The sequence below is a fragment of the Erpetoichthys calabaricus genome, chromosome 9 (assembly GCF_900747795.2).
Source record: "Erpetoichthys calabaricus chromosome 9, fErpCal1.3, whole genome shotgun sequence".
NCBI lineage: Eukaryota > Metazoa > Chordata > Cladistia > Polypteriformes > Polypteridae > Erpetoichthys > Erpetoichthys calabaricus.
The window spans coordinates 183517277-183534781 of record NC_041402.2 but is presented as its reverse complement, the minus strand read 5'-3'; the positions used below and the strand labels follow the sequence as shown (position 1 = coordinate 183534781).

Here is a 17505-nt window from a genome sequence, read left to right as displayed (position 1 = left end):
ATTTATTAAAAATACAAAAACTGAGAAAGCACATGTACATAAGTATTCACAGCCTTTGCTCAATACTTTGTCGATGCCCCTTTGGCAGCAATTACAGCCTCAAGTCTTGTTGAATATGATGCCACAAGCTTGGCACACCTATCCTTGGCCAGTTTCGCCCATTCCTCTTTGCAGCACCTCTCAAGCTCCATCAGGTTGGATGGGAAGCGTCGGTGCACAGCTATTTTAAGATCTCTCCAGAGATGTTCAATTGGATTCAAGTCTGGGCTCTGGCTGGGCCACTCAAGGAGCGCTCCGGAGCAGGTTTTCATCCAGGATGTCTCTGTACATTGCTGCAGTCATCTTTCCCTTTATCCTGACTAGTCTCCCAGTCCCTGCCGCTGAAAAACATCCCCACAGCATGATGCTGCCACCACCATGCTTCACTGTAGGTTTGGTATTGGCCTGGTGATGAGCGGTGCCTGGTTTCCTCCAAACATGACACCTGGCATTCACACCAAAGAGTTCAGTCTTTGTCTCATCAGACCAGAGAATTTTCTTTCTCATGGTCTGAGAGTCCTTCAGGTGCCTTTTGGGAAACTCCAGGCGGGCTGCCATGTGCCTTTTACTAAGGAGTGGCTTCCGTCTGGCCACTCTACCATACAGGCCTGATTGGTGGATTGCTGCAGAGATGGTTGTCCATCTGGAAGGTTCTCCTCTCTCCACAGAGGACCTCTGGAGCTCTGACAGAGTGACCATCGGGTTCTTGGTCACCTCCCTGACTAAGGCCCTTCTCCCCCGATCGCTCAGTTTAGATGGCCAGCCAGCTCTAGGAAGAGTCCTGGTGGTTTCAAACTTCTTCCATTTATGGATGATGGAGGCCACTGTGCTCATTGGGACCTTCAAAGCAGCAGCAATGTTTCTGTAACCTTCCCCAGATTTGTGCCTCGAGACAATCCTGTCTCGGAGGTCTACAGACAATTCCTTTGACTTCATTCTTGGTTTGTGCTCTGACATGAACTGTCAACTGTGGGACCTTCTATAGACAGGTGTGTGCCTTTCCAAATCATGTCCAGTCAACTGAATTTACCACAGGTGGACTCCAATGAAGCTGCAGAAACATCTCAAGGATGATCAGGGGAAACAGGATGGACCTGAGCTCAATTTCGAGCTTCATGGCAAAGGCTGTGAATACTTATGTACATGTGCTTTCTCAATTTTTTTATTTTTAATAAATTTGCAAAAACCTCAAGTAATCTTTTTTCACGTTGTCATTATGGGATGTTGTGTGTAGAATTCTGAGGAAAAAAATGAATTTAATCCATTTTGGAGTAAGGCTGTAACATAACAAAATGTGGAAAAAGTGATGCGTTGTGAATACTTTCCGGATGCACTGTATATGTATCATATATCAAGCCTTTTTGGAAGTTGTCCTGGGGTGGCTTATGATGAATCAGTTGATGTTCTTCATCAGATCCTTACGCTGACGTTCAGATGAATCGGTCACGTGTCTCGGTGTCCTCTCCTGTCGTTGCCCTCACCCTCTCCTGTGCCCTTTGTCATCACCGTTTTTGGTGCGTCAGACAATCCATATTTATGTTAAAATTCCACGTGGGGCTTTGGGACACATGATATTTGATTTGGACCTTTGATTGGCTGGCTGTCCATATGTCTTTGCTGAAAGTTTTGGATTTCTTTATGCATCTCCTGTTCTTAAGCCATAAAGTAATCAACGCGGTCCGAGACATCACAGCTGTTTGCTGGTCCTCTGCTTCGTTTACATAGCTGTTTTAAAGCGATTTATTACCGGTGCAATTCAGAAAGCGAAGATGCTTTGATGTTAATTGCCTCTGTAAGTGTTAAGTTCATCTTGGTTGTTTGAGTAAAAAATAAAATATAATAATAATAAAAATAATAATAATAATAATAATACATTTTATTTATAGGAGGCGTCTTTCTAAGCATTCAAGGACACTGAACAAACAATAAATAAAAAAAACACATTATAAACAAAACTTAAATCTTCAGAAAATACAGAAAATATAAAAATTAAAACCAAACAAAGCCACTGTATTGCCATTTTAAACAGATGGGTTTTAAGTTTACATTTGAAAATGATTCAATATTTCTAAGCTCAGTAGGTAGTGAGTTCCAGAGCTTGGGAGCAGAACGGTTGTATGCTCCGTTCCCCATGGTGGTTAGACGAGCGAGAGGAACGGTCAAATGGATGGAGGAAGAGGATCTGAGGTTACAAGAGGGAATGGCAACATGAAGAAGGTCGGACAGATATGGAGGGGCGAGGTTATGAATGGCCTTAAATGTTAACAGCAGAATTTTAAAATCAATTTGAAACTTAATCGGGAGCCAATGAAGCTGCTGAGTAATATGGTGAACAGATGGGGTTCGAGTAATGATGCGAGCAGCAGAATTCTGGACCAGCTGAAGCTTATGGAGAGATTTATTAGAGAGACCAAAGAGGTCTACAATTTAAAATTGAAGATCTGCCACTCCAGGACACAACAGACAATGATAAGAAATCAATCAATGAAACTCCTTGTAAAGTAAAAGAGACAATACCCGTAGTGAAATATTCAAAACAATTCCTAAATTGGGACCATCGAGTCAAACGCGAACTTTTACAGGCCAGTAGCAAGTTCCAAAATGTAAAGACAGAATCTCATTCAGAAAGGAGAAATCAGAAACAAGTCCAACCCAACTTGATAGTAAAGACCTGCTTGATGAAAGAATTACATGTAAATGGTGAAGCAGTTAGGACAAAATGTGCCTCGGCTGAAGGCAACTGACATGAGCCAGCAACAGAAGGTGAGAGGGACGGAGAGGAGTGTGAGGGTGTGCTATGGCGGTATCTGTATCCCCGACTGTTAGACCTCCTCTGGCTCCTCCAAACCTCTTTTTAGCTGTACCCCTCTGTATCTCATGTTCTTTATGTCCGGTGTCTCCTTGACCAAGTCGTTCCTCCATGTTCTTCTTTGCGGTTTATCTCATCTTGGCGTTCAGGAGGCACTAAAAGCTCAAATTGTGCTGTGTGACCTGTAAGGGGGGGAGGCGCCACTGAGCTTCCAAGCCCTCACACACACCAACACCAACACCAGTCCCAGATTCAAAGAATAATTTACTTTAACAAATACCTTCACCAACTCTCCTTGGAATCGTTTTCAGGAGTACCCAAGCACAATTCTCATCTTTCCCTCTCTTTCTTCTTCCTGTCCTTCTTCAAGTGAGCTTCGTCCTCTACCTCCTGACTCTTGACACCCTGAGCTGAGGCGCCACGGCCCTTTTATGTCAGACGCAGGGGAGTGCGTCTGTTGTCACAGCAGTGCATCTTGGGAGCACTTCTGGATCAGGTGGAAGTTCTTTACAGTAGGGGCATCCTGTCCCTGCAGCTCCCCCCAGTGGCATCTCACGGGACTGCAAGTATCCATGCAAGCATTGTAGCCAACTATTGCATCGGCGGGGGGGTGGGGGAAGAAATTGTCCATGCGGGTGGTCTCCCCCCCTGTCCTTCCATAATTGACTTGAACCATCCCAGCCTGAACGCCAGCCCATGACAGCTGCCAGATGTAGGAAATGTCTGGTTCTGTCTGACTTTGAGCCCCCTTGTCCCAAAGTCCCCCATATGTCTAGCTTTCCTGGTGACACTTTAGACGCATTTGTATCTAATGGTGTTTTTTTTATATATATATATATATATTTTTATTTTTTTTTAACTGGGCTATTGACTTACATTTTTGGGTTTGTTTTTTAAGCCGTGTAGCACTCGTGGTTGAATTTTATGATGTGTGTGTTTCTCTTACTTCACCACTCTGTTCTCTCTCCTGGACTAAAGGTTACATTACAAATTCTGTTTATTTAAACTTTAATAATCATTTCCTTTTTACTCTCTCTTAGTTTGCTGTGGGCAACTTCTGAAAGCAGTGGTAGCAGACGAGACGAGTCTGGGAGAGCTCATTAAGCCGTACCTAGAAAACGGAGAACAAGGTACCTCATTGTGTGGAGTGTGTGGCGAGTTGCTGATGAGCTCTGCTGCGCGTAGCCAGACAGCCAGGGCTTTAATCAGAGCAGGAGGCCTTAGGTGCCAGCCGAGTCCCCCATTTTCAAACTTACTGTATGGTGATGTTGCGGGAGCTGGAGGTGACAAAGTTTGCTGGTGGGATAAGTTAGGATTGTCCCTTGATTAGCTGGCACCTTCCCTCCATCAGAACCTAAAACTTGGAATGAATCTGAGCAAAATGGCTGAATCTGTTTGACCGGGAAGGTTGTGTTTACAATTCATTCTTCCTTCTGTGCACTGCAGGGTGAGGCACTTTGATTCATTTTTTATGGCGTATGTTTGTTTAAAAGCCAAAATTAAACTGGCGCAGCACGGTGGCGCAGTACTTGACGGAAGGAGACCAGGCTTTGTGTCTAGGGTTCTCCTGGCATGGAGTTGGCATGTTCTCCCCATGTCCACGTGGGTTTCCTCAGGGGGCTCCGGTCTCGTCCCACAGTCCAATAGACATGCAGGTTAGGTGGATTAGTGGATTAGTGTTTGTCCTGTGATGGACTGGCACCCTGTCTCAGAAGTGCTGCCAAATAGGGCCCCGCAAGTGTCCAGGCGCCCCCTAGTGGTGCCAACGGGCCCCCCAGCAGGGTTGAGCTTCCATGCCTTGCTGGAAGCCAAGGGGGCTGCCCTCTGAAAAAACTGTCCTGAAAATCCTCTCTTCCCCCGGTCCTTCCATGGTTGGGGTGTCCCAGCCATCCGCCCCAATGGACAATTACAGTTAATGTGCCATCACATCTGATGTCCGCTCGGCACATCTCTCCAACTGCATGTCAGATGACCGATTAAAAATTAAAACTGTGCCCAACGTCACCAGCAATGTCAGATCGTGGCGCTGTAAAAATGAGTGCCACTTAGTTAGGAAAGATTTCTTTATAAATCATCCATCCATCCATCCATTTTCCAACCCGCTGAATCCGAATACAGGGTCATGGGGGTCTGCTGGAGCCAATCCCAGCCAACACAGGGCACAAGTCAGGAACCAATCCCGGGCAGGGTGCCAACCCACGCAGGACACACACAAACACACCCACACACCAAGCACACACTAGGGCCAATTTAGAATCGCCAATCCACCTAACCTGCATGTCTTTGGACTGTGGGAGGAAACCGGAGCGCCCGGAGGAAACCCACACAGACACGGGGAGAACATGCAAACTCCACGCAGGGAGGACCCGGGAAGCGAACCCAGGTCCCCAGATCTCCCAACTGCGAGGCAGCAGCGCTACCCACTGCGCCACCGTGTCGCCCTCTTTATAAATCAAGTTTGGTAAATTATAGCAAGAGGGTGGGCCTGTGTGGGGGGCAAGAAAGCTTAAAACACATGACGAGAAAAGAATCGAGGATAAAAAAGCGGGACAAAGCAGAGAAGAATGGTGATGGTAAAGGGAACGAGCGGAGAGGTTTAGGGAGCTGAAAAATAGGCAAGTAAAAATAAAAAACAAACCGTCCACGTCAGGCAGGAGGGCCGACAAAGTACTCTGGACAAGCAGACTTGTGGAGCTTCATTTTCTTCAGTGTGGAACACTGCAAAGCAGGCAAAATTCGCCCAGCTGCCCACCTCTGTCTTCTTTTCTCTGGAGCCTTTTCTTAGTCTTGGATGTCCGTCTTCACCCAGTGAGGTGATCCACTCACACAGGACTGCAGCCGCACTCGTATTAGCTCATCTGCTTGAAAATATTCATAATTCATCCATCCGGTGCATCGTCAGCTACTGGGCCCAATCCTGACTGATGGCAGCCCATTCTTGAATAATCAGTGCTTGGAGTTTGTTAGAAATCGAGGGTTTTTATTTGTCCACCCGCCTCTTGACCACAAGTTCTTAATGGGATGAAGGTCTGGAGAGTTTCCTGGCCATGGACCCCAAAGTTCGATGTTTTGTTCCCTAAGCCACTTAGTTATCACTTCTGCCTTATGGCCTGGTGCTCCATCATGCTGGATTGTTCATTGTTGGTCACCAAACTGTTCTTGGATGGCTGGGAGAAGTTGCTCTCGGTGGATGTTGTGGTCCCATTCTTTATTCAGGGCTGTGTTCTTGGGTACAATTGTGAGTGAGCCCACTGCCTTGGTTGACATGAATGGTCTCAGGATGTTTTACTGTTGGCCTGACACAGGACTGATGGTAGCACCGCTCACCTTTTCTTTTCCGGATGCCCCAAACAATCGGAAAGGGGACTCATCAGAGAGAAAGACTTGACCCCAGCAGTCCTCAGCTGTCCAATCCCAGAATATCAGTCTGTTCCTGATGTTTTTCTTGGCTTCTTTGCTGCTCTTCTTGACACCCACCAAGCCATCCTCCAGAAGTCTTCGCCTCACTCCCACCAGCCTGCTGCCATTCCTGAGCCAACTCTGCCCTGGTGGTGCCCACAGCTGACTCAACTTTAGGAGACACTCATGGCACTTGCTGGACCTTCTTGGGCGCCCTGAAGCCTTCTTCACCTCTCCATTGTAACTCGATCAGCATGACAGGGTGACCTCCAGCCTTGTCCTCGTCGACACTCTCACCCGTGTGAACGAGAGGATCACTGAAGTGACGTCAGCAGGTCCTTTGTTGGCAGGGCTGGCATGCAGTGTTTTTTTTGGGATTAAGTTCATTTTCATGGCAAAGAGGGACTTGGTAATTAGCTGCAATTCATCTGATCACTCTTCAGAACATTCTGGAGTAGATGCCATCCTAAAAACTGAGACAGCAAGCTTTGTGAAAATTAATATTTCTGTCATTCTCAAAACCTTTGGCCACGACTATAGTTTATTTACGATTGGAGTGGCGTGGGGTTGGTGGCACATTGAATGGAGTGCTCTGGGAGGAATCACAAGATGTTAGGAAGTGATGTGTGTTGCGATTCTTTCACATTTGAAGCTCCTTTGTTTCATCTCTGACCGCAGACATAACTGCAGTTCATAATTTTTATGGGCAGAATTTCTAGGTGCTGCCATGGCGTGGACCGTGTTCAGTTTGGCGACATTGGGATCACATCTCTGCTTGTGATGGATGATGCGACACACAGCCAGGAGGAGTATCGGCACCTCCAAGTCCAAAGTCACGGAACTCCACTGGAAAAGGGTGGAGAGCCCTCTCTGGGTTGGGGATGAGGTGCTGCCTCAGGCGGAGGAGTTTAACTATCTAGGGGTCTCGTTCCTGAGTGAGGGGAGAAGGGAACAGGAGAACAGCAGACAGACTGAAGCCGTGTCTGCATGAACAGTCCTGGTGAGGAGAGAACTGATCCGCTCTCGATTTACCGGTTGTTTTGCGTTCCTGTCCTCCCCTCTGGGCCGTGACCGAGAGAAGCAGACTGTGGATACGAGCAGCAGAAATGAGGAGGGAGGATCGTGGACATTCATGTGGAACTCCGAGTAGAGCTGCTGCTCCTCCATTGTGAAAGGAGCCAGCTGAGATGATTCAGTGCCCCCCGGATGACTCCATGGGGAGGTGTTTTGAAAATGTCCCACCAGGAGCAGACCATAGGGTAGACCCATCGTGGACACACTGGACAGATTTTATCTCTCAACTTGCCTGGGAACACCTCAGAGGAACTGTGGTGGGGGGGGGGGTCCTCTGTGCATCTTTGCTTAGACTGCTGGACCCAGATGAGCAGCAGAAGATGGGTGCAGACGTGCTTGTCCGGCCTCTCTACATTTAGCTTCCACATTTTAGGCTCGACGTTTTCCAAGGCCCTGGGCTCCAACGTGCGCTTTTCCTTAACAAAGGACCTCCCTGAACATGGAGCAGTCAGAAGCAGTTAGCTGAACACGAGCCGCTCTCCAGACAGATCCTAGGTGGTTGCCAATCACTGTGTCACCAAAGGGATTTTAGCTTTGAGACTTGCCTAAAGCAACTTTTTATTAATTTAATAAACACACTGTAGAAAGGGGCACTTGGTGAGGCGGCTGATGTGGCAAAGAGGCACACAATTAGAGCTGACGGCAGGGAGACGGAGAGCGACATCCAAACCGCCCCCCCCCACACTGCCCCTTAGCCCCCAACAGACAAACTAGAGACCGTAGGGATGGTGAGATGCTGTTCGAGACGTGCAGGCACACCTTTTTGTGATGCCCTGCCTGGCCCAGCATGGCATTAGTAAATTACACCCACCGGCCACTTTATTAGGTACTCCTTGAAAGTGCCTGGTCAGACCCCCCTTTTGCCTTCAGAACTGCCGTAATTCTTTCAAAAAGATGCTGGAAACATTCCTCTGGGATTTTGGTCCATATCGACATGATGGCATCATGCAGTTGCTGCGGATTTGTCAGCTGAACATCCATGATGCGAACCTCCCGTTCCAGATGTGGGGACTGTGGAGGCCATTTGAGTCCAGTGAACTCATCGTCATGATGCAAGAAACCAGTTTGAGATGATCTGAGCTTTGTAGTCCTTCACGGAGCCTCAGTGTGTGTGGCGACTTTCTACAGTTTATAAAACACTTGACAGAACCGTCACTCACTCGTCTCATTTCACATGTTCTGTGGTCAGCGCTATCTGTGCCCTCTGGTGAACAGTCGAGCGATCCTCATAAAGCAGCAAACATCCATCCATCCATCCATTTTCCAACCCGCTGAATCCGAACACAGGGTCACGGGGGTCTGCTGGAGCCAATCCCAGCCAACACAGGGCACAAGGCAGGAACTAATCAAGGGCAGGGTGCCAACCCACCGCAGAAGCAGCAAACACCCACCTCCAAAGTGGTCCGCGGAGCTTTATATAAGGAATGCATTACACACTGAGGACTTTCCCAAAGTGTTCCATAAAACGTTAGCCCGACCGTTGCTGTTGTGTACCCAGGACTATCAGTCCTGTTTTCTAGTGCCTTTGACAGTGATGGTCACTCCTGAAATGGACTTTACAAAACAAAACAATTTAAGAGGCGTCTCAAACAAGCGCAATCCAAGTCGGGATCGCAGAGATCAAAGCCGACTCGAGCAACATTTGGGGTGAGGCAGCTCATCAGTCTACCCTCGGGCCTGCTTAGGCACATTCAGTCTGGAGTTGTCAAGGAAACTACCTGCACATGTGTTGCCGTGGGGAGGAATGCCCACCTGGTAGGAGAACACCGACTGGCATGGCATTCAAAGCTAGAAAACTGGGTTTGTGAGTCAACAGTGCTAGTCACTGCACCACCATGCCACCATTTTTGATGCTGTTAGTTACATTTAATTGCATAAATATATACAAAGTGTATACACAAATATATATGGGGCGTGTGTACACGCAAACGTGTGTAAATATGCATATACTAGCTGTGCCACTCATCTAAGACGAGTTGCAATCTCAGTAATCAACAGAGACCTCAGTGTTAACATTTAGCAGTGCAACATATATCGGTATGTGTTTTGTCGTAATAAAAGGCATCACTTTTATCATACCAACAGATGGCACAACACACACATTTGTAGTAGTAAAATGCATTACTACAAATGTATGTAAGGTGCCATCTGTTGGAATAACGAATGTGATGTGTATAAGTCTCTGTTATATGCCATTGGGAATGGGATCAGTAAAAGCTGTGATAATGGTTGTGATATACCTTCTGTTGGAATGAGAAATGCAATGTGTATGTCTGTGTTATATGCTATTTGGTATGGGATTCTTAAATGTAGTGCTAATGTTTGTGATGCACCATCTGCTGGAATGGAAAATGCAATGCATATGTCTCTTATTTGCCATTTGGTATGGGATCTGTAAAAGCAGTGTTAATGGTTCTGATGTGCCATCTGTTGGAATGCCATAAACATAGCAACTGGATGGATAAAAAGATACACAATCACACAGACACTTACGCTTTTATTAAGGTGGATAATACAGTATACTTACTGTATACACACACACACACACATACGTATATATACATATATATTGTGACTGTGACTGGGAAAGCAGACCAGGGTTAACAGCCAAAAAAGTTTGCCTTTTAATATATCAAAAGAAAAGACAACTGGGAAATGGCTTAAAACAGAAAGCGTTAGACTAGTCAGGAACCAACAAAAGATTGGGGGCTCTGTCTGTCTCGGCTGTGAGTTTGACCTCTGATGCCACCTTTTGGGAGGGAGCTGCATTTATAGGGCTTGTACCAGAAGGGGCGGAGTCTTCTCTGGGCATCAGGGGCGGAGTCAGGTGCCATCTTTCCCAGGCTGTGGAGGAGGAAAGAGAAGATGTTGTTAGCGTCGGCGCCCCCTCTTGTCTCAGGGTGGAACTGCTTACCTCGGCAGATCCCAGGAAGTGAGCATGTTTTGCAATAGGTATGTGTGTGCGTATATATGTCTATATATGTCTATATGTGTATAATGTGTGTGTGTTTATTTACATATTTGCCATAGCAAAAGCTTTAAAGAGTCCTCAGTCAGTGGTTCATACTGTTTATATATCATTCTCAGTTTATGAACGTTTACAAAAACCCTTACAAAGCAGCCAGTGAAGTCTTTTGTAATTAGTAATTGATGTTTTATTTCTGCTGTATCCTTTGGAGCGAGCGCTGCATACAGTAGTCAGTCATATTTGATTTTATATGGCCAAGTAAGATGCAGCACAGACACATCACTGACATAACCAGTGATTTCTGTCACTTCTGTTGGTGTCGTCTGAGCACAGGTTCAGGGTGATAATTTCTCTCATCCGGGGTGACGAACTCTCAGTTATGTGTGGGCACAATGAATGAAACGTAGTAGATAGGTTCGATAGTGGAGGTGAGCGCTGGAGGCCATCAAAAATATGATAACAAATGTGAGTTTCAGCATCTCGGTGGCAAACATTTCCAGTGTGTGCTTCAAGAATGGTTTTCAGTTTTAACATAATTTATGAGGAAAAAACTTGCATCTATTCTTCTTCTTTAGCTTCCTAACAGAAGTGCAGAAGCAGGCAGTAAAAAGCAGCATTGTCTTGTCTAGCTTGTGCAGCTCAGTCCTCTGGGGGCTCTCGGCGCTTTTTGCAGGCCCCCTCTTCTCTCTTCCTCGCCCCTATTCCAGTGTCAATGCGAGCTGCAGGCAGAGAGCGCTCTGTCTTAAATAATTTACAAGTTGATTAATAGACTCACTTGGGTATAATTAGGAAAGGGAGAGACAGCAGCTAGTGTAACCAGTACAGTGCTTAAGGGAATTAGAGACTGGGATTATTAAGGAAATAAAATAGAAAAAACACACAGTGTTATAAAAAGAGAGAGGGAGAACCTTTACAGGGCTGCAAGACGTTTGATGCCAGTTCTGGAGAGTCTCGAAGCCCCAGCTCTTTTGAAGTGGAAATTGGACAGTTTGAATCCGTCTACTTTAATTTTTCACAAGCTTCAAGCACCCCCTGGGTGCAGCTCACTTTTCTTATTGAAAATAAATTCCAGGTTTTCTTCCCTTTTTGCCATTTTTTATTTTTCTATTAAATTTGTCATTTTCAGAAATAACTATTTAACTATATAAATGTATCACTCCCAAAATGATCTGTCTGGCTGTTATATAGTGCCTTTCATCCATCTATCTATCTATCTATCTATCTATCTATCTATCTATCTATCTATCTATCTATCTATCTATCTATCTATCTATCTGTTATATAGTGCCTTTCATTATCTATCTATCTATCTATCTATCTGTCTATCTCTATCTATCTATCTATCTATCTATCTATCTATCTATCTATCTATCTATCTATCTATCTATCTGTTATATAGTGCCTTTCATTATCTATCTATCTATCTATCTATCTATCTATCTATCTATCTATCTATCTATCTATCTATCTATCTATCTATCTGTCTATCTATCTATCTGTTATATAGTGCCCTTCATTATCTATCTATCTATCTATCTATCTATCTATCTATCTATCTATCTATCTATCTATCTATCTATCTATCTATCTGTTATATAGTGCCTTTCATTATCTATCTATCTATCTATCTATCTATCTATCTATCTATCTATCTATCTATCTATCTATCTATATCTATCTGTCTATCTATCTGTCTATCTATCTATCTATCTATCTATCTATCTATCTATCTGTTATATAGTGCCCTTCATTATCTATCTATCTATCTATCTATCTATCTATCTATCTGTCTGTCTGTCTGTCTGTCTGTCTGTCTGTCTGTCTGTCTGTCTGTCTGTCTGTCTATCTATCTATCTGTTATATAGTGCCCTTCATTATCTATCTATCTATCTATCTATCTATCTATCTATCTATCTATCTATCTATCTATCTGTTATATAGTGCCTTTCATTATCTATCTATCTATCTATCTATCTATCTATCTATCTATCTATCTATCTATCTATCTATCTATCTATCTATCTATCTATCTATCTGTTATATAGTGCCTTTCATTATCTATCTATCTATCTATCTATCTATCTATCTATCTATCTATCTATCTATCTATCTATCTATCTATCTATCTATCTGTTATATAGTGCCCTTCATTATCTATCTATCTATCTATCTATCTATCTATCTATCTATCTATCTATCTATCTATCTATCTGTTATATAGTGCCTTTCATTATCTATCTATCTATCTATCTATCTATCTATCTATCTATCTATCTATCTATCTATCTATATCTATCTGTCTATCTATCTGTCTATCTATCTATCTATCTATCTATCTATCTATCTATCTGTTATATAGTGCCCTTCATTATCTATCTATCTATCTATCTATCTATCTATCTATCTGTCTGTCTGTCTGTCTGTCTGTCTGTCTGTCTGTCTGTCTGTCTGTCTGTCTGTCTGTCTGTCTGTCTGTCTGTCTATCTATCTATCTGTTATATAGTGCCCTTCATTATCTATCTATCTATCTATCTATCTATCTATCTATCTATCTATCTATCTATCTATCTATCTATCTATCTATCTGTTATATAGTGCCCTTCATTATCTATCTATCTATCTATCTATCTATCTATCTATCTATCTGTTATATAGTGCCTTTCATTATCTATCTATCTATCTATCTATCTATCTATCTATCTATCTATCTATCTATCTATCTATCTATCTATCTATCTATTATATAGTACCTTTCCTTTATCTGTCTAATTATTGATCTCACTACTTATTAAACAGTGTCTTTCCTATCAGTCTGTTATGTCGCCTTATTGCTCTCTGTCTATTGTATAGTGCCTTTCCTCTGTCTAACCATTTATCAATCTGTTAAATGGTGCCTTTTCTATCAATCTATTGATCTATGAATTTATTGTATGGTGCACTTCCCCTGTCAAGTTATTAATTTATCCATCTAATACATAGTGCCTTGCTTTTCTGTATATCTATGGTGCCTTTCCTATCAATTTACTATATGGTGCCTTTCCTCATCTATATGTTTATTGCTCTATCTATAATATAGTGCCTTTCTCTCTTTCTGTCTACTAACTGATCTCTCTGCCTATTAAACAGTGCTTTTCCCTTTCATATATCCATCCATCCATCCACCCAGTCGTTGTCTTCTCTGATTTCAGTGAGTGTTTCTGATTTGTAGAAGTTGATTGTTTTGCATGCTGAACTGAAGAGTGTAGATGAACGTTTTGCTGGCCTGGCTCAATATAAACCCATAACGTGTAGCTTTAGATGTTTCCTAAGTCACATGTTGGCCTCTCACTTTTTTTCCATCATTTTCTTATTTCTTTCTCTTTACTTTCATTCTTTGTCCGGCTGGACTTTTTATTTGGTCAGCCGGGCAGTTGCTCACTGTAGGCTCTTCCTACCTTATGTAGCCCAGGGGCTGTGGTGACTTTTTGTAGGTTTCTTGTACAGGGACAAGTGAATTGTGGGACTAAAAGGCCGTGTTCTCTTTAGTTTTGAGAGAGCAGGACTGTGCGGGGGTCTCGTACTCCAGACTGCACACCTTTACAAGGGCATCGGAACAGCTGATTTCATTAAATAGTGAATCACATACATGAGGACATGCGTGGAAATGAAGGAAAGCATGTTTAAGACTGAAGCCGTCTCAAAGAGCGCATGAACAATGGTGCACATCCTCTCTGTGAAAGGCCAACACTGAGGACTTTCAGCCACCAAATCATTCAGCAGAAGTGTGTATAGTGCCTCACAGGGACTGGGACTGCCAAGTCAGACGTTTTCTATTCTTGTATATGTATATATATGTGGAAGTGGAGGTCTGTGATACGGTTTGCATATTTGTAGCCAGAATTCCACAAAGGGAGAAAATGAATCACTTATCATTAAATAGATTTTTATTCCTAAGCTTTCGACAACCTGCCAGGTGTCATCATCAGAGGAAAATGATTAGACATCCAGGAATCAAAGGCCATATATAGCAAAAGATGGGGTGGGCGGATTAATAAGTTGGGGTTCAGAGGGAATTGGTCATAACGTCTTATTTATTACGTGGATGTTCTTCTTTTTAAGCCCACATATGCTGAGTTCAAGTCCAACTGTCTGTTAATGGCGTTTTCATTTGAGAGCCGTGATTCCGCCAGCTGTATGGCACTCTTAGTATTAGCCCTGAATTTTACTTGCACTGAGTCCCAGTTACTGGATATGTGTGTCCGGTGGAACTTGTATGTGCGTTTATATGAGAGATCGAGGGTCCGTCCTCCTGACAGCATTGCGATCTTCTCGTTTACGTGTTTTAGATGTTTGTCCCACGTATACAGCTGGGCATAAACAGCGTTCCGTGTGTCCTCTGTGGATTTCTTACCTTTGGCATTAAAAAGAACAGTCCGCAGAGAATAGTCCGCACACTGGGTTTTGATGCCAGATTTAGAGAGGATGCACGCTGTACTTTCAGATACACCCCCCTGTGATAGAGAAGGCTGTGATAACTTGACTGGGGAAATGCACTATATAATAAAATCCGCCTCATTGCTGATGGGAGCCGTCTCTTCCGCCCACACGCAGTGACACTGATGTCATCCTGTGTTCGCTCCCTCCTCAGATTAAAAGAGCAGACAGACATCCAGCACATGAGAGAAGATAGGCAGTGAGCACACGGCCAAGTCAGCGGCCAGTTTTAACACGTTCCCTGCATCAACCATCGGGTGACAGACGCGTTACGTGTTGAGCCTGTGATCTTGCAGTTGCACTGGTGGCGGACAAGCAACCCCTGCCTGCGTTAACAGAGTTTCGGCGCCCTGCGCAGAGAGTTGTCGGGTCTCAGAAATCTCACTCCACCTCCACACTCAGTTTTGTTCACACCAGGGTGAATGAAGCGACAGTCTAACCCGGGTTTGGCCGGACGCAAGAGGACATCAGTGCTGATGTTGGCGTAGCCGGGATAGTGGCAAACATCAAAAGCAAACCGCTGCAAACTAATAAACCACCTAGTGAGTCAGGAGTTTGTGTGTTTCGGCTGGCAGAGCCACTGGAGCGGAGCATGGTCAGTCACCAGGGTAAACCGCCTACCTCACAAGGAATAGCGGAGGGCCTCCACGGCCCACTTAATTGCCAAGTATTCTTTCTCGATGGTCGAGTAATTGCTGTCCCTGGGGAGTAATTTCCTGCGCAGAAACGTGATGGGATGTTGTTCTCCATCGATACCTTGGTAAAGCACGACCTCCAAACTGAAAGCACTTGCATCCATCTATACTGTAGAATGAACTCCTTAGAAAAGTCCGGATTCCACAGAACCGGGAATGAAGACAAAGAGGCCTTTAAGTCAGAGAAGGACCTCTCATAATTATTGGTTCAGACAAACGCATGTTTTTTTTTTCTGTCCTTCATCAGATCAGTTTGAGGGCTGGTTCTATGCGCAAATGAATCGCCTGTAATAACCAGTAAGTCAGAGGAAAGAATGAACCTGCTTCTGCGTTTCCGGGTGTGGATATGCAACCACCTCACCCAAATTGTCATCAAATCATTCCCCACAGAATATACCAAAATTATGTGTTTCCGACATACCCAATTAACAACCTCAAACTGTCAAGCACTGCTTGCAGGCAGTTGAGATGCGACCTCCAATCATTACTGAAAATGACTACATCATCGAGATACGCACCAGCATATGAGGAATGGCATCGCAGAATCTGATCCGTCATCTGCTGGAAAGTCAACAGCGCAACATGGAGGCCAAATGGGAGTCCGGTGAATTCAAACAGCCTGTCTGGGGTGGTGAACGCAGTCTTTTTGCAACTGGACTCCTGCAGAGGTAGGTACCTACCGGTACCCTTTCATGAGATCCAGGGTGGAAATATATGAGGCTTGCCCAAGTTTCTCCAGTAATCATCAATACACAGCATTGGGTACACATCAAACTTGGAAATCTTATTCAAGCGTATACAATCTATACAAAACTGAACGGAACCATCCGGTTTTGGAACCAGAACAACTGGACTGCACCATTTGCTTTTAATTTCACGAATCACACGCAATTTTAGCATCTGTTTCACCTCATTGTGTATCACAGTCCTTGTTGCTTCCAGAATACGATACGGGCACATCAGTACCTTAATACCAGGCTTGGTCACAATTCTGTGTTCAGTAATTTTATGTCTGGCCAGGTCAAGCTGAAAAAACATTAGAGTTCCTTCCGATCAGGGACAGCAACTCTGCCTTCTGAGTGTGTGTCAAATCATCACCAATAGCAACCTCAGTCTGGGAGCCTGTAGTGGAAATGACCAACACCTCATTAGTATCTTGCCACTCCTTCAAAAGCTTAATATGTAAGTTTTGCATGGGCTTTTATCAGCCTGGAATTCTCACCTTATAGTTCACCAGGCTCATGCGTTCCTTCACTACTGCCTGATCCAGCCACTTTGTCTGAAATTTATGTGGGTCTGACGGGATCAAAGCAAGTACCCGATCGCCCTTTTGAATTTCCTGTCATAATTACATTTTTGTGCCTTCTGTTTGTGATAGAGGACAATTTTGAAATTTGTTCTTTGACAAATCTTCTCCCGCGAGTTTCAGTGCGTTCCCCAAAGTCCACTCTTCCTGAATAATGCCCAACACCCCTTGTGCCCGCCAACCAAATAACAGTTCAGAAGGACTTAAGCCAGTAGATACCTGTTGAGATTCCTGAACGGCAAACAGGAGAAAGGGCAACATGATGTCCCAAGAGGTTGGGTCATCTTGAGCCACCCACCAAATCATCTGTTTCAAAGTCTTGTTAAATCATTCAGTTAAGCCATTCGTCTGTGGATGATAGACAGTGGTACTCAGTTGTTAAATTGCAAGGCTCTCGTATAGCTGTTTCATGATGTGAGATGACCGTCATGTAGAAGGTGTACCCTGGCCTGGAATGCCAATACAAGTAAACACTTCTAATAGACAGCATTCCACAAAACAGCCACCTCGGGACATCTTGTTGCATAATCACCTGACACAAGCATATGCTGATAACTCATAGAACTCTTCGTACTCTTAGGAAGTGGACCGAAAATGTCTAACCCGACTCTCTCGAAAGGGACGTCCAAAATAGGCATCGGTGAGAGGGGAGCCCTAGCGTGTGTATGAGCAGAAATAGTCGGGGCAAGACTTGCAAAATTGCTCCACATCAAAAACCCAGCCTGCACGCACACAGTGATGC

General features: G+C 44.3%; 2 protein-coding genes across 3 annotated transcripts in view; both read left to right on the top strand.

Annotated features, from left to right (window-relative positions):
• Positions 1–17505, top strand: part of ak8 (adenylate kinase 8) — a 175881-nt gene that overhangs the window by 107807 nt on the left and 50569 nt on the right. For both annotated transcript variants that reach the window (XM_051931801.1, XM_028808573.2), the window contains exon 11: positions 3889–3978. In XM_051931801.1, the coding sequence (XP_051787761.1) occupies positions 3889–3978 (90 nt within the window). The remainder of the gene's footprint in view (positions 1–3888; positions 3979–17505) is intronic.
• LOC114656939 (hamartin-like) overlaps positions 1–17505 on the top strand; it is a 180543-nt gene that overhangs the window by 155076 nt on the left and 7962 nt on the right. The window lies entirely within an intron of this gene.